The 22,260-nt window shown below is 35.0% G+C and overlaps 1 protein-coding gene across 3 annotated transcripts in view; it reads left to right on the plus strand.

Moving 5' to 3' along the window:
• Angpt1 (angiopoietin 1) overlaps positions 1-17,616 on the plus strand; it is a 237,091-nt gene extending 219,475 nt beyond the window's left edge. For all 3 annotated transcript variants that reach the window (XM_027947991.2, XM_027947997.2, XM_071602181.1), the window contains exons 8-9: positions 3,614-3,744; positions 16,460-17,616. In XM_027947991.2, coding sequence (XP_027803792.1) covers positions 3,614-3,744; positions 16,460-16,620 — 292 coding nt within the window. In that variant the 3' untranslated portion in view covers positions 16,621-17,616. The remainder of the gene's footprint in view (positions 1-3,613; positions 3,745-16,459) is intronic.
• The last annotated feature ends 4,644 nt before the right edge of the window (positions 17,617-22,260 follow it).

Raw genomic sequence — 22,260 nt, forward strand, 5'->3', positions numbered from 1 at the left:
TTTATACACAATGGAGTATTACTCTGCACTAAAAAATGACAAAATCATGGAATTTGCAGGGAAATGGATGGCATTAGAGCAGATTATGCTAAGTGAAGCTAGCCAATCCCTAAAAAACAAATGCCAAATGTCTTCTTTGATATAATGAGAGCAACTAAGAACAGAGCAGGGAGGAAGAGCAGGAGGAAAAGATTAACATTAAACAGAGACATGAGGTGGGAGGGAAAGGGAGAGAAAAGGGAAATTGCATGGAAATGGAAGGAGACCCTCATTGTTATACAAAATTACATATAAGAGGTTGTGAGGGGAATGGGAAAATAAACAAGGAGAGAAATGAATTACAGTAGATGGGGTAGAGAGAGAAGATGGGAGGGGAGGGGAGGGGGGATAGTAGAGGATAGGAAAGGTAGCAGAATACAATAGTTACTAATATGGCATTATGTAAAAATGTGGATGTGTAACCGATGTGATTCTGCAATCTGTATTTGGGGTAAAAATGGGAGTTCATAACCCACTTGAATCTAATGTATGGAATATGATATGTCAAGAGCTTTGTAATGTTTTGAACAACCAATAAAAAAATTTAAAAAATACCTAACATCACAGAATAATGGGACATATAACTGCATGCAAACACAAATCAAATAAATATACATCTCCAAGCAGTAATCAATATTTATTATGCTTGTTTAATAATAATGTAATCCCTTGGTCAGAGATGGCCTACATCCTAGAAGTTTCTTACTCATATAGTAATATTAATCACATATTAGCTGCAGACAGATAAGATTCTTAAAAAAGACTCAGGCACAGAAGTAGAGATGGACATGGACTTGAAGGGAGTATTGCTACATGATTTTGGTGAGAACCCTGTGTTGGTACAGAAGAGCAGTTTATGCAGGGTTAGAGAGGGGATAGTCTTACACAGAAAAGACTGTATCAAACAGTCAATGCTGACAACTGCAGCTTAGTTTCTCTGAACTCTGAGAAGTCATTGGAGGACATGGACAAATTCAAATTTGCTCAAAATACTACATGGCTTAGGGCAAAAAACAGCATGTAGGATCAACAGGAAATGAGCAGACATCAAACAAAAACCTGCATGAGGTAACTACAATGATTTGTCCTTTAGTTCAAGTTCTAGGACAACATGCTTCAAAATGTAATCCTTATTCTGCAAAGTGCAATCCGAGATGCTCATTGAAAACACAAGTTACGGGCCTAGTGAATACACACTTATATCAAAGATCAGGTGATCTGCCATGCGTACAACTGTTCTAGGGCCACTGATGTTACTACTAATTTTATATAAGAAATATTTCTAGAGAATAAGTTTCCCAGAGAATGCCACATTTAAGATTACCAGTCGGGATCTTGAAGTTAGGGATACAACTAGAATACAAATCTCTCAAAGGCATGAATTATCTTGTTTTTGTTTGTTTGCTGATGTGTCTTAAATGCTTAGAATAATGTAGGGTATATGGTATGAGCTCAGCAAACAGTTGTACAGAGGTTGAATAAAGAGCTTGGGTCAGTCAAGTACAACTGAATCCCATTCAGCTGGCTTAGCCTCGCTAAACCCTTGCAAAATGGGCATGCTAGTGACACATTCCTGGCTGTATCCTGTGGTATCCTGGTTCACTTGTGCTCAGAAGGAACCTGTATTAGTCTCATACACTGCTAACCTCTCCCATCCCAGCCATCACCTCCAAGCACCCCAAGGGCCCCTCACCCAGTTTTGTACATCTCCCTGGCCACCAGGACCAGGGACTCCCACCATATTCCAAGACTCCCAAACCACTGCCTGATAACCTGGAGCTCTCCACCTTCTACCTGTACCTGGCCTTGTCCTACTACATGTGGCTTTGAAGATCTGCACCAAATGTTTTCTTCATCAGTCTTGGGAGGAGAGGGAATATGCTGAGAAGCTGAGGGAGTCGCAGGATTGAGGGACTGGCCAGGTCTTCCTTCAGGATATAAAAGGACCAGGCCCTCAGAACTTGGAGAGCAGGTTGGAGGCAGTGGAGGGTACCTTACACTGGAGAATCTCAGTCAGTTACTTCTGGACCTGGACAAACTGGCCACTGAAACATCTGTGACATCATGGAGGTGCATGACCTGAATGAGCAGATGAAATCCATCAAAGAATTGGGCCACCATGTCCATCTTAAGTAAGATGGAGGTCCTGGAATTTGCAGGGAAATGGATGGCATTAGAGCAGATTATGCTTAGTGAAGCTAGCCAATCCCTAAAAAACAAATACCAAATGTCTTCTTTGATATAATGAGAGCAACTAAGAACAGAGCAGGGAGGAAGAGCAGGAAGAAAAGATTAACATTAAACAGAGACATGAGGTGGGAGGGAAAGGGAGAGAAAAGGGAAATTGCATGGAAATGGAGGGAGACCCTCATTGTTATACAAAATTACATATAAGAGGTTGTGAGGGGAATGGGAAAATAAACAAGGAGAGAAATGAATTACAGTAGATGGGGTAGAGAGAGAAGATGGGAGGGGAGGGGAGGGGGGATAGTTGATAGGAAAGGTAGCAGAATACAACAGTTACTAATAGGGCATTATGTAAAAATGTGGATGTGTAACCGATGTGATTCTGCAATCTGTATTTGGGGTAAAATTGGGAGTTCATAACCAACTTGAATCTAATGCATGAAATATGATATGTCAAGAGCTTTGTAATGTTTTGAACAACTAATAAAAAATAAAAATTAAAAAAAAAAGATGGAGGTCCTGGTCTGGCATGGCAGAATATCCCTTTGATAAGTACACCCTAGGAGATGGTGATAAGGAGAACCCAGCCTTAGGCCAACTTCTCCTCAAGCCTTGAGTGACTTCCCTGGTCACCAAGCATTGCATGTAGATTGGGACTGCATTTAGCTTTTCTATAAGTTGTATCAAAACATCTACTGATGTTCTTTAGTTTAGTTTATACCATTCCTCCAAATACAAAAATATGGTGTCTTTCTGCCCTCCCCCAAAAAACCTATAAAAATTAAATTAACAGCTGAAAATCATTTAGCAGAGTGCCTAGCCAGAACAAGTCTTTTATCAATGAGACTTACTACTCTTTAGCATAAGAGTGATACTAGAGATTAATGGAATGACATGCTTATTGACACTCTTAAAGTTTTTTTTTTTTTAAATGAGACCTATAATAATAAAATTAAAATAAATACATGCTCTTTTCATGAATTCTCAATGATCAGAGAACCATATGAGTTTTTGTGTGCATAATGAAATAAACACAAGTACCCAAGCCATAGAGAATTTTACCTATTTGTAATTTGAAATCTTTCCCACTTCTCCCTCTTTCTCTGCATGTAGTGTGTGTGTGTGTGTGTGTGTGTGTGTGTGTGTGTGTGTGTTGTCCTCTTTCCTCTTTCCTCTCTTCCTTTTCTTCCCTTCCTTCTTTATCTTTTCTTTTTTTTTTCTTTTTTTTTTTGGTTTAGAGAGTGATTTATTGGAAGGGTTGATTTCAAAGAAGGAAGAAAATAATGAAAAAGTTTTAACAGAATGAGTCACTCACTCTTTTGGGCTCTGTTATTCTGTAGAATGGCTGATCTTTCTTTTCTCTCTCTCTTTTTTTTTTTAACTTCAGGTTATATTTAAAGGGTCACACTGGGACAGCAGGAAAACAGAGCAGCCTGATCTTGCACGGTGCTGATTTCAGTACTAAAGATGCTGATAATGACAACTGTATGTGCAAATGTGCCCTCATGCTAACAGGAGGTGAGTCCTATGGGGCCATGCTCTAAGCTGTGTTTCGCTGGTCTGAGGCTTGAGGTTTCTTATCAATGAGAAAGGGTATGATCTTCTGGTCAGAAAACTTAACAGCAAGTCCCTTGTTCTGCCTTCTAATTTATCCTGGATTCTTGTGCAAGACATTGCTAGCATATTTAGAGGTTTGCTTCCTCTTACAATATCTGTAGTGGGAGTATGCTGAGCTTTGTTCTCAATATATTCTTTAGCTTCTCGAAATCTCAGCTATTCTACCTTCCAAAGAGTCTTCATGATACCTATACTGAAAAGAACAACAATTTAGGAATACAGCATATAGAATAATTGCCTCTTACCAAATGCTGAACAATTGTGTATTAGAGTTCATTGAATATTTTGTTGAAATAAAACAACAACAACAAAAATGGAATCATAATTAAACCCGAAGTTAGAAGATTCAGACCAGCTATACCAAGGTTTTCCATTATGTGGAAAACATATTTTACAACATATTTTGTAATGTATTTACAACATATTTTAATGTATTTACAACATATTTTAGCTAGTATAGGGTATACTATGAAATAATATTTTTTCTTTAAGTAAGAAAGTTAATCCTTTTTGTACCTTTTCAATATTTTTTCAGTCTTCTGATTGTGCCAAAGACAAATTCTCAATTTGGTGCTAGAATGTCTGTGACATTTCTCTAGCACTTACTAAACAGTCGTCTTATCCAAGAAAGACCAGAGCCTTGCCCTTCTTCTCAGAGCCTTGGGTAGGCAATGGCACCTACCTAGAATCAAATAATGCTATTTTGTTTTAATTTTATTATATTTTATATCTAGCATGTATTAAAGCAAGTGTTACTACTGATTTCTTTTTAAAGGGATGCTATAAATTTTGCATTTTAAAGTACATTCATGATATTGCATAATTAATAGATCATTGATTTCAACAAAAAGTATTAGTTAAATATTAGTTCTAGGTATAAATGGATATAGAAAAATCTGTGAAGTTGATATATGGCTGATTACATTCTAAGAAACACTAATCTAAAACCCATTGGCAAGTGATGTTGCTCACAAATGGTGTAAGCTCTGGCAAGGGATTGGTACCAAATAATATTATAAAGGAAAACCCTGTTTTATTGTTTCTTTTCTCACAATTTTGGTGTTCCTTCCGTCTCTTAATGGAAAGCAAGCAATGCCACCCTCTACTATTCTGATACTCTTTTTGTATCTTTGTAGAACAAAACATTTTCATCCTAATGAGGATAAAAGTTGAAATCTGCTATTTTCCTCCCCAAACACTACCTTTCTGCTCTTTTAGTTGCATATTATTATATGTCATTGCAAATGTTGTTCTATCTTCCTTAAACTCCAATCCAACTTTGAGACCAGCAAGGAAATTTTCATCTCTACTTTGTACAAAGGAATATGAATGTCAATCCTGTTTCAACCTTCTATCCTTAACATCTGCGCAGAGGATGTGATAGATATATAGGAACTCAAGAGTAAATATGGTGCATGAGTGAATGAGTAACTATCTGTAACTCTCAAAATAACTTTCAAATTTTAAATCTAATGATTTGAACCATTAGATTAAAATTTTCACTCATCAGATAATAGAACATGGAAAGCTGTGGAAGGAAGATTTTAGAATAATCTTCCCATCTTCCTCTCTATCTCCAACCCCTTCATTACTACCACAACCAAATCATAGATTATTGACCTCCATCCCTTCCACCTATGTTGAAATCTTTTCATTATGAAACCAGCCTCCATATTATCAAAGATAAGCCATTATGATTCTGCTTCTATCACATCCTTCTACTTAAGCTTCAGGTATGTCATTTGGAGATCATATTCAACCTCATCAAATATTTAAAATTTTCTTATATGTCTTTGTGACCCCCCCATAAAATACAGTTATTGCAAATCTAGGAAATTTCTTTTAAATAGTACCCACAGGTCTTGAACATTTTCTCCAAAGAAATATTTCTTTTCATTACCTTCCTGATCCCATAAACGAAATTTTCAGCAGCTTTATACAAAGACAAAAGTACTTGGATTTTCCATTTTCCTGCCCATTTTAATATTGAAATACACTTCATTTTCACCACTCTATTTTTACAGATAATTTTTTTCTTCCAAATAAATAAAGTTACATGAAAGACCAACAGTAAAATCTTTCAAATGTGTGTTCTTAGAAGAACATTCCAGTACGTTCATATTCCTGTCATAATAATGAAAATATGGAGCAAAACAAAGAGGAGTATGCACCTCTTGGTTGTCGAGAACACTTCATTGCTTAGATTTATGATTTTTATTTCTGCTTCACATGATAGAACTTTGTCATGTTCTTTCATCCATAATCATTCTTGGACCTGCTTCTTAGCCACCAATAAACACATATATTGGGGAGAAAAAAATTTCCACTTATTGCTTGGGCTGGAATAGTCTAAGTAAATGTGTTTTTGTAATAAATGCCATTACCCTATCAAATATCCTTCTGAAAGATTCCAGGTCTTGCAAAACCATTCACTCTGAAAAGCTAAAATGTGGAATTTAGATAGCTGAGAACTGGAAAACATAAGGATGAATGTCAGTGACAGTCCAAGTACCTGGAGTGTTGCCTGGAACTTATGTCTTAGTTAGCTGCTACTCCCTGCCACCATTATTTATCCACTGTCAGATTTTCCCTTACAACCATTCTCATTGTCTAATGACTATTCCTTTCTTTATTAAAATAGTCTCTTTTAAGCCATAGACTTCAAACTGTTTGAGACCAATAACTCAATGACTTGTCATCATCAAAGTTTCCTTCTATCTTCTTTATTTGTATATTTTCCTTTAAAAAGGAACTGAGGGTATAATAGGTTTATTTTGCACTATCTTACATAATTTTTTTTCAGTAGAGGAGGGAGTTTAGTTGGAGCACATGGTATCATTGTTACCTTTATCTGTTAAAAAGAGTGAAAAATAGAAGATAGGCTTACTTAAAAGCAGATGGTATTTCAGCTAGACACAAGGTGGACCATCTTAATCTTTGTGTCTTCTTCTTTTCTAACATCCCAAAGTCTTTTTCCTACCAATATGATGTATTTTTTAATAAGCTCTATTAAGGAGATCAGCTACTATTAGATGAAAGAACAGGACAGATTAGAGCTAATCTTCATTGAGAGAGATTGTCAACCAAAGAGTTAATAATAGATGACTCAATTTCTAATCTTAACAAGTTCTGTCGATAAAATATACCATGTGGTAGAATTATTTGGGGAAGAGGGAAGAGAGTTTAGGTGGAGAGTTGAGGGGGGTCCAAAGCTGGAATAAGTAGTAGGAAGAGGTGTGCCTTTGTAGTGATGGACAAAATAGAGAGCTATTTATTTGACAGAGTTTATTTATACACTTTCCTGTAATTGTGAGTCTAGTAAAAATAGCTCCCAAGTTTTTGGTCTGTTTCTGAATTCTATCATTCCATACACTCATTGACACTGTTGGTGGGGGAATGAGGGATATTATTTTTAGTGCCTAGGTGGTAATCCATATTACTCAACATTGTTGGTTGAAAGGAGACACAGTGGGCTGAGAAAGCATCTGACATTTGCATCAATAGAAATAGATACCACAATGTTTTACACCCTTTTTCCCAGAAGTGTTTGTACTTATCCCCACCTTACCAGCAAGCCAGCAATTTCTCTATCCAATTTAAATATTGAAAAACTTTTATGTCTCATTACACATTTCTTATTGTACTAGAGCATATATTTCAAGGTCAAAATCGCCACACACATTTTCTATGGAAATGACCTCCTAACTAACCATTAAACAGAGGTGATTTGTCAGCATATATTTATAAGCCAGAAATGTCTGTATTATGTGATTACTGTTGACCTCAGGAAAATTCGTAAAGTTTCTCCTTAAATTTCCCCCTTTATAAAGGATGCTACTGAAAAATCTGTATATTTCTGTAGTGGGAGAAACAGATTTATAAGGTAATTGTAGTAAACATTTCTTTAAGTCCCTCAGGAGAGTTCCTATTGTGCACCTCACTCCCAATCCAAAGAAAATAATCAATTTCACCAAAAATTTAACAGTTTTTTTCTACCATTTATTTATTTATTTGTTTATTTTTGACTGCGGAAGCAAGCAGGGGTTTCCAGCCTCGTAGCAAATAAAGTAGACTTCAAGCCAAAGTTAATCAAAAAAGGATAAAGATGGACATTACATACTGCTCAAGGGAACCATACACCAACAAGACATAACAATAATAAATATATATGCCCCAAACAATGGTGCAGCTATGTTCATCAAACAAATTCTTCTCAAGTTCAAGAGTCTAATTGACCACAACACAATAATCTTGGGTGACTTTAACACACCTCTCTCACCACTGGATAAATCTTCCAAGCAAAAGTTGAATAAAGAAACTATAGAACTCAATAGTACAATCAATAACTTAGACTTAACTGACATATATAGAATATTTCAACCTGCATCAAGTGGATATACTTTCTTCTCAGTAGGACATGATCCTTCCCTAAAATCGACCATATAATATGCCACAGAGAAACTATTAGCAAATACAAAAAAAGTAGAGATACTACCATGCATTTTATCAGATCATAATGGAATGAAATTGGAAATCAACGAAAAAATAAAAAATAAAAATTTCTCCATCACGTGGAGACTAAACAATATGCTACTGAATGAACAATGGGTTACAGGAGACATCAAGGAGGAGATTGAATTTTTCTACTATTTAACATTAAGAAAATGAAATGTAATTTCATTCAGTGAATGAAATGCTTTCATTTGTATAGATTTATTTACTTATTTAAATATAATAAATAATTTATATATTTTTTCGAGTTCTAGGGATTGAACTCAAGGATACTTGGCCACTGAGTCACATCCCTTGCCCTATTTTGTATTTTATTTAGAGATAAGGGTCTCACTGAGTTGCTTAACATCTTGCTTTAGTTGAGGGTAGCTTTGAACTCACAATCCTCCTGCCTCAGCCTCCTTAGCCTTTGGGATTACAGGCATGTACCACCATGCCCAGCTGATTTATTATATATAAGATAGATATGCAAAAATCCCTCTTACTGCAAGACTAGAAAAAATGGAAACATTACTAGATTATCACTTTTTTTCATTTTTTTATTGGTTGTTCAAAACATTACAAAGCTCTTGACATATCATATTTCATACATTAGATTCAAGTGGGTTATGAACTCCCATTTTTACCCCGTATACAGATTGACTAGATTATCATTTTTGAAGTAAACTTATATTCAACGAAGATGTGGTCTTTGACACTAAATTAAGATTCTTCAAAATAAGTATTTTTAAACAACTATTTAAGCTACCAGTGTTGAACTACAATTACTATAATTATATTATCTAATTATTAAGGAATTACAGAAATGAATATATCTAAAAGTCTGCTGTAAAATAGTCACTAAAGGTTGCTAACAACAAAAAAACAAACAAGGTATTGTTTTACATAGCTTTCCTTTCTAGTTTTCTTTTAGTGCAATTTCCATATTTAGTATATCATATAAAAGCTATGTAAAAGTGTGACCTAACCTTCTGCAGAAAGAATCTGTTGCGACAGAAACTCCGATCTCTTTTCCCACACATAAACTATTTCAGCTGACAGACAAGACTTTCTAAAGCTAACAAAGGATATTTCTCAGTTCATCCCTAAAAGAGGGGATAAAACCATACGCATAAATTTCTTAGTGTGCCCCAGAAATTACCGGATGCTAACGGAAGAGAATTGATAAATGTTTGCATTGCCTGCTTTGTAATCTTCATGAAGACAATGAAAGAAACTAGCAGCTTCTTCAACTGCTAGATGACAAAGAAGTGACAAAATCTTTGGAAAAAGAACATTATCTTAGCATTTTTCATACCAGGAAAGGACATGCAAAGCATCATGAGGTAAATGTTATTCCCTAGGTTTTAAGAAAAACTGTCAAGATAAAAGATACATATGAGGGCTGTGGTTGTGGCTCAGTGGTAGAGCACTCCCCTAGCATGCATGAGGCACTGGGTTTGATCCTCAGCACCACATAAATATAAAATAATAAAATAAAGATATTGTGCCCACCTATAACTAAAAAATAAATATTTTTAAATAGATACATATGAATAATTTAAGATTGATTTTAAAAAATCTACATTGCATTACTTTTATTTCAATTTGGTCTATTTTTAGTGTATAAGAATATACATCTGTTCCTAAAAAAATACATGTTCCTTGAATGCAGGGACTTTGTGCTGTCCCCTACTACTTCCCCAGGACCTGGCAGAGAGTATGGCACACAGAATGTACTCAGTATTATTGGTTAGTTAACTGAATATGTTATCGGAGACTCAGAATGGACACTGAAAAATCATAAATGATCCTGGTGAGAATACATAAAAATAAATTATGAATGACACTCTTGCTTGTACTTAGGTTTAAAATATATAGACATATACATATGCTTGTATATAAACATACACATATATCTGTATATAAACATATACTTGCTCTGCACAAACATGAAACAAAAGGATGTATATCAATAATTGGGACCAACTTTTAAAAAAATCACAAAACCCCAGAAGATTAAACAGCAGAATAATAAAAATTTGAGTGTTAGGATTCTGTTTAAATAAATTTGAGTTCCCTACATATAAAATTTAGAATTATATTCCTATTTTCTCAGTACATTTTTCTGTTCTTAGAAAGCTAGCAAAGAATATCAGAGAACGCCTTTCATAAATTTAGGAAAAAGTGAATTAGAATCAATATGCCTACTCAGAAAGCTACAACCCAAGGTTAATAACTAACAATGGATGGGAAATAACCAAACAATTAATTTTGCTTGTATTATACTTAATGAGTGGTAGGAAATAACCAAACAATTAATTTTGCTTGTATTATACTTAATGAGTGGTACCGTGAATAGTTTTTCAGCTTTTATATTATTTAACAGTTTTGCATTAATTTAAATTGTTTATATTGAATAACTTACATGCAGTTTCCAAAAACCTCTGAAATAGGATAAATAGGGACCAGAACAATTCCTTTCACAAAAACTGAGATACTGAAAGGTGAGCTATTTACCCATAGTCACTGAATTACAGTTAGAAGTAGGATTTGATGGCCAGCACTCAGTCTCCAGAGGCTGTCACCCTGTGACTCTTTCTACTGCCTCCTTGTACAGAATGGCATTCAAATAATAATAATAATAATAATACTCTTTTTACTGTTTGTAGTATATTTCCAGGAGCATTTTCTCACTTAGATATGGTGAGAATTGAAGCCTGAGCAAGGGGAAAACAATAAAAGAATACCTACAAGTTTTATATGAATTCAATATTCAATATTACTGGCCAGGATAAACAAGTTTTCATCTTTTGGAACAATAAATAAATAAATAACACTAAGTCCTTGGCCTAAAGTGGGTATAGTATGGGATGGCAGAAAAAATGAAGACCTCTGAAAGTTCTTGGACTCCTGCACAAGCCCTACAAGACCCGCACAGCTGCTCCTCGAGACTGGCTGAGGGGAGGCCAACTGTGCACATATAAAGTGACTTTTTCATTATGATCTCGCTGATAACAGCGGTACCCATCAATTCAGTTCAGTGAAAAGAGTGAACTCTTAGTCTCTCCGCAAGCTCCTTTACATATTGCTGATCAGAACACATGCACTAAAAATAAATGAAAGAAAGAAAAAGATATATCTTTTCACTTCGGTGTACTCTTTACCTTAGAAAAGAAGTGTTGAGAGACATTTTGTTTAGGATCAGAAGACTTTGAGAGTTAGGTTTCCTGACTTTCAAATAAATTTGAACTTCCTGAGTACAAAGTTTAGAATCAAATTCCTATTTTCTGGGCAGAGTTTCATTTATTAGTGATAAAATGTGAATTTTCTACTTCAAAGATAAAAGACTCAAGTGATTTTTTAAAGGCCTGGGAAGGCTGGGATAGTTTTTACAAAACTAAATTTTAATGAGTTAAGTGTAAATGAATTAGAAACATGCATCTCCGATTTCTTATTAAAATATACATGAGGTTACAGGTTATAGACAAAAATGCTTGGCAAAGTACATCTCAGCCCTTGCCAACCTGAAAACATTTGAGACATGTTATCAGTTGTCCCAACCGCAGGCAGAGGGAAGCTGCTTTCTTCCATCCCATTCTTGCATCACTGAGTTCTTTTGAAATGAAAGTGTCTTTCCTAGAAACTTCTTTAGCATATTTCTTATTAGTTACTCCAAGGCACACAAAGAACAAAGTACTAAGTGAATATTTTTCCAAGATTGCACAGCACATATAAATTCAGCTATCTGGTATCTGGTCAGAGGGGAATTGCAAACACAGCCATGTTCCTCAGTCTGTTCAAACCGAATATCTTCATCTCATGCAAACTTACCTATACACTAAGGACCTGTGAATACCAAGAAGTTACCAGGATAATGCTAGACTTTTCCTTGCCTTATATAAATATATTTTAACCACATCTTACCAGGATTCATATTTAGTAGACCTTGCTATCCTTAATTTTTTCATAGAAAGGTAGAAAGTAGAAAAACTATTTGCAATATTTTGTTACAAAAAATATTTGTTTATGTAGTTTTTTTTTTTTTAAAAAAATGCATGTTGAGGAGAAGAAAAAAAAAAAAAAGAAACAACAGAGACTACTTACCTGCACAGAAGTAACCTACTTTTGCTAACTTGTAGTTTATAATATTTTATAATGGAATTGAAATGGTCATGAGAAATACTTGCCCTTTGATTTCATTTTCTGTCATCTCAATTTAGCATCTTTATTATCATCAATTGCTCTCTGATACATCACAGTGTGTATGACCCACTGGTCTTAAGAGATAGTTGAATACTTCAAGGTCAATAATTTTGATTGCTCATATATTCAAAACAGAACATTGGGAGAAAATCTCGGTCAGGTTTTTAAATGCAATGTTTTTATAATGTGAACACTGTAAACTGCGCTCATTTGCAACAGAATTGTTTCCATATTTTTCTAACAGACTGTACCGAACAAATAAAATTTGTTAGCACCGATGACCTTGTCATCATTATTCCATCATTATGGTGGAGCCAAACAATCTTGTCCTTTTTGTTCTTGCCTCAAAACTCCCCACTCTGTTTCCTAAGCGACACCAGATAGAGTTTTACAGGATATCATAGTACGACATTTTATTTGATCCTAACTGAGCTGTGAAAATGGTTGACTGGACATTAGAATCCATATATTATGAATGGGACTTTGGAAATTTCCTTAAACTCTCTGAGCTTTGGTGTGGTTATTATATACTTGCCATATGTAGAAAGCTGTTTGGGGGATGAAATGAGAAGAATGCATGCAAATATCTCCATGCAGTTCCTAAAACATATAAACCATTCAATAAACACCACATGTTGTTGATATCATTTCCTAGGGTCTCAGTTTAACTGATTAACAGCTTGTTAATTGATGAAGTCAGCATTGAAACTGAGGTCTTCAAACTTCTCATCTCTCTGGGTCCTCCATTCTTCACAAGAAAATTTAGAAAAAGTATAATGTTTTCCCTCCTGTTTATTTTTTCCCAACCCCTTACCCATTGGCACTCCGGCCAAACTAAGCTGCTGGCTGACACTCTGTTCTGCTTTTCTAGGGTACATAGAGTACTTGAAAATTCTTTTGGTCTACTGAAATCATACCATCTCTCAAGACCCAGCTCAGGTGGTAAATGAATGAATCTCACAGTCCCAAAAGCAGTCAGGACCTTCTGCCCCTTTATTTCCATAACATGTTCTTTATCTCTTTGTTTAGTAACTATCATCTGATTTATTTAAACAGTTAGTCTTCTACAAAAACAGTGCATACCTTGAAGTCAGGAACATATTTCCCCCTGTCCCCTTGTCTGACGGCTGGTTAGTCTGTGTTGAATTGCTTCTAGGTTCAGTTTTCTCCCCTTCATCACACTGACACATACGCTCAGGATGGCTTTGACAGACCATATAGAATAAGGACTTTACATGCTGCTTGATTAAACATTTAGCCTGGCAGATTTGGTTCCCCTGTTTAAATATGGGTTCCCATTCCTAGCGAATGTTTTACTTGTTCAGCTGATGATAGACAAGCAGGCTGGCTAAACTATAATTTTTTCCACAAACATTATTCAGCTTTCCATCAAGACTATTTCTCTACCTCATTTTCTGAAAGTCTCCTCTCTTCCCTATGTAGCAGTTATAGTGATGCTCTTTTAGTCTCTAACCACACCAAGTTGTCTTTCTTCCACACGACATTTGCATGTGCTGTACTCTGCTTAGAAAATTCTTTCCCTGACTTCAAATGGCTGCCTCCCTCTCTTCCTTCAGGTCTCCCATGAATGTGAAACATTATCTTATCCTCCTTCACAGCTCCCTGTTTTCTCCATGGCATTCTTTGGTCATGATTTGTAGTTCATTTATTTACTTAGATTTATTTCATCTGCTTCTCATGTTGGAAGTAATTTCCTTGAGGGCAGGGACCATGTCTGTCCTGTTGAGTATTGTGTAACACTTGAATGAATAAAGAAAGAAAAAGATGAATACAATAAGCACAGAGGTTATATATTGGGGTGTCTATTAAATATAGCCTTTTAGTAAACTAAACAGTTCCCCAAGTTGAATCGGTTGGTCAATCACTCAACAACCCTGAAGTTACATGCCAGTCCTGTGCTAAGCAAACTCAATTAGGTGTAGCACGAAAAATGTAACACGGACCAGTGTATAAACCAGGGTTTTCAGTTGCTTTTATGATGATGAACAGACTGGGTTAATTTGTTCTTCAAGCCCCCTTATTGTCAAACAACTATCTTGTTGACTGTTAACCCAGCCACAATGGCCTTCTTTTGGTGTCTCCAAAATGTCATTCTCACCACAACTTCATTATTGCACTTTGCTCAGAAAAGAAACACAAAATTAATTTATCTGATTTTCTTCCTAGGTCCCTATAGTTTCCTGTCTCTTTCCTAAGCTCATCCAAAGCTTTCCTATGAATAATCCTTTAGCCTGTGCTCTTTATTTTTCTGCTGTCGTCTGTCTATCCACACTTTTCTAGAAGTCCTGTAACTTTGTATAAAACAAATAACTGAGACACACATTTTCAGCATGGATATTTTAATGTGACTCAACACAATAGAGCATTCTTTGAATCTTCATTATTCTCATTAATAAAGTAAGTGCATGAAATTATGCACTTTATGAAATCATGATGTGTATTTGAAAGAGTAGGAAAGATTCATTGATACAATGAAAAAGTGTCTCAAGAAAGACACAGAAAAGGAGCAGGTAAATTAAAACATGGAAGCAATAAGTTGAGTTTAATTTTGGAGTTTCACTTTAGTGCTCTAGAGTCTTCTGTGTAAATAAATTCTCTAATATTAGAATGTCTGTTGTACTACAAATAGCATATTTTTTATACGAGCACTGATAGAAATTAAGGAGGTAGTCTTAAGGAAGTAATGATAGGATTTTACAGTTCTTCCTTCTTTGCCCAACAAGTACCTTCTTGTCCCTTGTGTTTTGACAGCATTAACATTTATGTTTGCACAAAGCATTGCATAGAGTGTCTCTCAAAATCCATTGAGACATACTTGACTGCTTGCCCCAGGATGAATCGGTGATTACTGTAGCTTGTTATGCCTCTAGTGTGACTTTATAAACACAACCCAGCTGTATTCATCTTCCGAAATTGAAAAATGAGAACTAGCTTTTCTTCATTTAACTTTATTCTAAAGTTTCTGCAAGACGATGCTCATGTTACAGTCCAACATCAGCTGTACAGTTTTCTCTTTCTTTAGCTATTAGTCCCTTAGGTACAACTCTGTAATCAAAGAGAGGTCAACTGTATCCGAATACAAATATGCCAGAATGTCTCTGGCATAAGTCTCTCCCTAAAGATTTCAGTAGTGTTGCTTCAGGAGACAGAAAAGTACTATGCTTTATCTAAACATCTTAGACCTTACTTCATTAAAAACATAAACTTGGGTTATCTAGTTATCCTTATAGAGTTATGCAAGCACAGGATTTCGATACTACCCATCAAGTTTGTTTTTCTTTTTGCTAAGTTTAGGAAAAGCTTGAACAATCATAGACAAAATATTGCTATACATGCACTGTCTGAATACTATGGATGAACTTCCCAGTTGCTATAAACTATTGAGAGGATGGATGAATTGAAATTCAAGTTAAGCATCATAGGCATTTTACAGTATTCAGTTTTAATTTTAGAAGGAGCTGAGAGCTAGTTCTTGACAAAATCAGAAGTCAATGGAGAACATATTTTGTTTTACTAATAATTGTTGTATTCTTAATGAAGGCTTGAGGTAAAATGTCTGTGCCTTTTACTTACTCCACATTTCTTCCAAGTCTGACTTAGATTGTATCTTCAGACTTCCAAAATTACTGTGGGAAGTGACTCCCAAGGGGTGGGGGGGGGGTCACACTGAAAGCTGGTTTTCAGAAGAGCATCCTTCTCTTAGATTGTTCATATACATCTTTAACCAATGTCGTCGGAAACAATCCACTGCCAAGATGATAGACTCTGAATGCCTCCTATTTTTAAATAATCATGACATTTCAATAAGTTCTCCACCAGTTAATGCCAGTAATTTCCAAATGTTCAATTTGTAATTGTTGCTTCTCTTTATCTCTTCCATTATTAACTGCTTTTTCAGGCTGGTGGTTTGATGCTTGTGGCCCCTCCAATCTAAATGGAATGTTCTATACGGCGGGACAGAATCATGGAAAACTGAATGGAATCAAGTGGCACTACTTCAAAGGGCCCAGCTACTCTTTACGTTCCACAACCATGATGATTCGACCTTTGGACTTCTGAAAGCGTAATACCAGAAGTAATTATAAAAACAACAAAGAAATCTGGGGAAACTAGCAGATGAGAGACTGTTTCTGAAATGAACAATATTGTCTCCCTTCCAGCAGCAGATGGTAGTTAGGTGATGTCATCAAGGTTCTTGACTGTGGATTTGGAGCCTTTTGAGTTCACAAAAGTCTCTACTTGGGTCACTGTGTTTGTGTGGCTTGACTCTAGAGAATGCTACTCACTGACATGCTTTAAAAAGGGAAGAACAACTGCTCAGCTTGCTGTGCTTCAAACTACTACTGGATCTTAGTTTGAAACTATGATAACCAGATGATAAATATGGCTTATTTCATGTGAAACCAAGAAGAAGGAGAAGAAGAAGAAAAAGAGGAGAGAGAGAGAGAGAGAGAGAGAGAGAGAGAGCATGAGCAAATGAATAAAATGAACATGCATGAAGATAGAAAAAGGCCTGCCACAATCCTTTGGGAAATAAATATTACATCTGTAAAATGGTATTATCTCTATGCAAAACTACAAATAAGTAAGTGTATACTGTTGCATAATTTTGATACAGTTCAAAAGGAGCAGCATTGTCCTCTGAGTTCAATATTAATGGATTTCAGAATAACAGTTCCAATATCATACTTACTAGTTGATCTGAGTTAACCTGTCTTCAATTGTAAATTCCATTTTTGTAAGCCATATAAATTGTAGTGCATGGAAGATAACAGTGTAAGGTAGAAACACTATTCATTACTCTGATGTTTTAAAATACAGTTTTCAAAAGAGATAAAATCAAATGTGGACATAGCATATGTGCTACAGTTTTCATTTACCTTAAAAAATAGATGGACTGATAAATATATTTATAACATGAGTAAAATTTAAAGAATATGAAATGTATCACCTTGTTCTTAAAATAACAAACATGCATTTAATATTTCCTTTGCTATTATATGGGAAAGCAGTACTTGGAGTGTATTAAGTTGAAATAAAACCAAGTAAACTGGAGCAGTTCATTTTACAGTATCTTCTTACATGCGTATACATAGCTGTGACTTAATTATTTTATAAGTGTTTTTAGATCTTTAATTGTCAACCTGTTATTTTCAGCTAATTTAATTTTTTTGCTAATTAACTGAAACATGCTTACTAAATTCACCCTGTTCCAGTTTCTATTAAAGGTACACTTTGAAATCTACAAAAATTAAAAAAAAACAATTATTAATATCATTGTACATAGCATGTTTATATCCATGTTAAACTTAATACCTGTTTAATCTGGAATATGCAACACTGTCCTTAATTGATGCATATAAATACAAGTGTTCAAAGAAATATATTTTTACTTAATTAAATATATTACTCCTCATTTTTTTCCTTTAGGTTCTATTTCTTTAGACAATTTTAAACTATTAATATTAATGGAGAAAATTGGCAAAAACTCTCTATATCACATGTAAGGGAAAAACAGAAAATAAAATTATAATCACCTAATAGAAAATTATGACTGCTAGGTGCTAGAAATATCTTTAATAAAATATTCCTATGGGATAATCTATTGTAAATGAATTTTAGGGCAGATGTCTGTGGCAACTAAAGTCACTAAAGTGTTTTTTCAAGAAATGCTCTCTGCCTGTAAGTGTTGAAGGTTACAGTATTTTTCTTTTCTTCATCGAAATTTGCAAAACATGAGCGATTGTGAAATGAGTACATTGAATGAATACATAGATATTGGATCTCCTTCCTTGGAAAATTAATAGGTTTTCTAGAAGATTATCATGCCAAAATTTCAGACTTGATCCATTATGCCTTAGTGGTTTTTCTCCATTTGGGAGAATAAAGCTATTTGCATTTTTAAGAAAAAAATTTAAAAGTTTACAATCAAATCTTTTTTTTATATTTATGCATCTGTATACAAACAACCGCTTTTTGCCTTACAAGTGACATTTGCAGGTATTACACAGTTTTTCTATTATCAGTGTCTTCTTGATAATATTGTAAAGCCTCTCCCTCTCAAAACCTTCTTTATTATCTTCATTTTAAGTGAAATAAAATGAGCATTTTGTTGTTTGTGTTCCCACAAATTTTTTAAACCAATCTTTGGATAAAGAATACTATTTTCCCAATCGATATTACAAAAATAAAATGAAATAATGAAAAAAAAGAAAGCATGATATTTACTGTTGTCTGGGTTTGAAAAATGAAATATTGTTTCCAATTATTTATAATAAAGCAGTATAAAATGTTTTATGACTCCATTATGTGTGTTGTGTAATGCCTACATGTTTATAGCATCTTCACATGTAAAATCCTTTGCATTTAATTATTTCAGAGTAAGATAATTAGTATTAGAATTTTGTCTTTCAACTTTTATTGCAATAAAATTGATGTGGTTTCTATGCAAATTTCTTCATATGGATCACAACATTATTTGTTTTAAATAAAATTGGAAATAAAGTTTGTGCAATTTCATCTCATTTTAAATACACATTTTACAAAATTTATATTTGACATCTATGAAGATAAAGAGTCACTGAAAAAAAATTAGCAAACTAAAGCCTCAATCTTTGAAAAACTTCTGGTTTGGAATGGTATAGAAAGCTTAGCCCTATTACAATCATATACCCAGTTAAAGGGTCTGAGTCCCACATACTTGCTCTAGGATACTGTATCCTGCCAATTACTAAATGGTGTATTATCATGTGACGATACACAATATGTCTTGAGAAATTTGGATGTGGATTCAGAGGGCAAGTGTTGAACATCTGAGTCTGGCATAAAGGGTCAAAGAGAAAAAGCATACAACAGATACTACGTGCCCTTCACACCTTGATGCCATTGCAGCCTTATCAGTTAATTACTTTAAAGAAGTTTCCTTTACTTTTGATTCTGTTCCCATTGCCACCACATTGATTCAAACCTTCCTCAATTTCTACCTAAAAATTCAAAGAAGATACAATATTTTCTGCCTCTCTCTGCTCTCTTCATAACTTTGCAAGCTTATTCTTTCCCAAGCCAGGCTTCCCAACATGCTGTTTCTTCCCTCCTCAAAGCCTTCAGTGTTTCCTCACTATTACTTGAACTTAAAATAAAGGTCAGGTCAACTCCAGTCCATGTCACCTCACACTTCCATCTATTCAGTATTTTAATCAAAATGAAGATACTTTGCAAAAATAACTTTATTTTTCCCCACATATCCATGTTCCTTGCAATCTGACTTGGTAGCCTGTCCTATAAAGAGGTAGAGTTTATTTTCCTACCATCTAATAATCTAATGGCTGACTTAGGACTTGCTGTAGCCAGTAGGACGCAGGAACAATGACTATGTGCCAGTTTTGAGCACGGGTCTCAAGGACCCATCAGCAGCATTCTACCTCTGCCATGAGAAAAAGCCCAGGGTGGTCTAATGGAGGCTTTGAGACCACATGGAGCAAGAATGAGGTTACCAACCTCCCCCTGCCAGTGCTTTGCTGAAGAGTCCAGATGCACAAATCATCTCAACCAAGTTCAACTGAGCCCCACTCAGATCAGCAGGATTCCCCAGGTAATTTGCATAATCATGCACAAAGAGATAAAGTCCCTATTGTAAGTCACTACATTTTAGAGTGTTTTGCTAAGCATTGTGATTGTAGCAATAATTGCTAGAGAACACTATTGACTCCACCTACCCCACCCCTCACATGATTTTATGCACCCTAAGATTTCAAAACAGCTCTGCAGAAACTTATCTTTCTGCAGTTCATGTATGCAAGGCAATCCTCTAAAAATCCTTTAAGAAGCATCAAAAGATATTGAGCCCTTTCTTCCTGACCCCTGTTCTGTTGTGTTCTATTGTCACTCTCTATACACACAGTCTTACTGCTCTTAACACATTTTTAGTATTATCTTATAATCCCTACTGCTTTTTGAGAGTCTGTTTCTCATTCATTTTTTAATTCCCTCTGGTACTTACAAGAACCTTGTAATTTGTTGAAAGAAATTACTATGAGAGATTGAGAAGTCCCTTCTATCTACATAAAACCCAACACTTAAATTTGACCACTATCTAAAGTTATTTATTTTCAGTCATTAAACTTTGTCCATTCTCCTCTAGAAAACTATGTCCAAATTTATAATTTAGTTATCTCAGAAACCTACTTTATTGCCAACTTCGATGGAATACAGATATATAAATTGAAGGAAACCTATATGTTTCTTTTAATTTTAAAACTATGTAAATATAGCCATGCCTTGCTTAATGATGGAGACACATTCTGAGAAATGTGTCATTAGGCAATTTTGCATTTGTGCAGACATCATAGATGTACTTAAATGAACTAAGATGGCTATGACAAAACTAAGTCCATCATTGACCAAAGCATTGCTATGTAGTTCATGTTATGTAAAATGGACTATTGAATGGCAATTATTAATTTTTTCTTAATGTGTTTATTAGTGTTATTACACACACACACACACACACACACACACACACACACTTGGGCAACTTTGGGATTTAAAGTTCCATTGAAAAAAGGGAGATCAATAGAGTAGAGAAAGGACATTGGAAGGAGGGAGGAAGGAGGGCATGCAAAAGTACTAGGGAATTAAGCCTACAAATTTTTTGATGTCCATGTACAAATATGATAGAAGGGAGAGCAAGTAGATTAGGGAAGGAGGAGGGAAGGAAAAGGGAAGGCACTGTCCATGAGGTTGATCATATTGTGATATATGCATGTACAAATGTGGCATAATGAACCTTATGATTGTGTGTAATTATAAGGCACTAAAAATAAATTTTAGGAAAATATGATAAAATCAAAAAATAGAGTTGCCAGGCCTGGTGATACATGCCTGAAATTCCAGCAATTTTGAAGGCTGAGGCAGAAGGATTGCAAGTGTGAGGCCAGCCTCAGTAACTTAGGGAGGCCCTAAAGCAAGAAGAGCTGAGAATGTTGCTCAGTGGTTAAGCACCCCTGGGTTCAATCCCTAATATCAAAAACTAAAAAAAAAAAAAAAAAAAAAAATCTAAAAAAGACTTCCACCAAAGTCCTTTCTAGCTGATTTTACTCTTAATAAAAAAATATCTTCTTCTACACCAAAGTCAATATTTTCTCCTATTTTCCTCTGATCATTGATTTTATCAGGTCCTTGTATGTCAGCATTGAGGTTATGTTAGGGAACATAATAAAGGGTTTCCTAGGTAAAACTGACATAAACTTGATGGAACACATTATAAGAAGTAAATGAACAAAGAGAATTGAGAGAAGTATAGACATGATGAGACGTAGAGTTTTGACTTTTTTATTTAGAATGATTTTTCTAGGATAGCAGAATAGATTTGGGACTTGATAGAAAGACAGAACATTGGGTCCCAAGACTAATATAATTCTTTTTAATAAGAACCTCAGGTGACTTAACAGGCATTAAAATTTGAGAAGCTTTGGTTTAAACTATACTTTCAAGAAGATGACTGAGAATGGAAGGGAAATAAGAAGGGAACTGGAGGGTCAAGGATAAGGGTGTTGATGGTTTCAGGATGAGAAGTCTTTGCATGTATTTTCAGGCCAAGAAATAGAGGCTTTACAAGAGATGAGGCCAAGAGGAGAACACAGCCCCTTTCTGGGACAAGCCAGTTGAGGTCACTGAGAAAGGAGTTTAAGAATAGAGGAA

Source organism: Marmota flaviventris, chromosome 15 (genome assembly GCF_047511675.1).
Source record: "Marmota flaviventris isolate mMarFla1 chromosome 15, mMarFla1.hap1, whole genome shotgun sequence".
Taxonomy (NCBI): domain Eukaryota; kingdom Metazoa; phylum Chordata; class Mammalia; order Rodentia; family Sciuridae; genus Marmota; species Marmota flaviventris.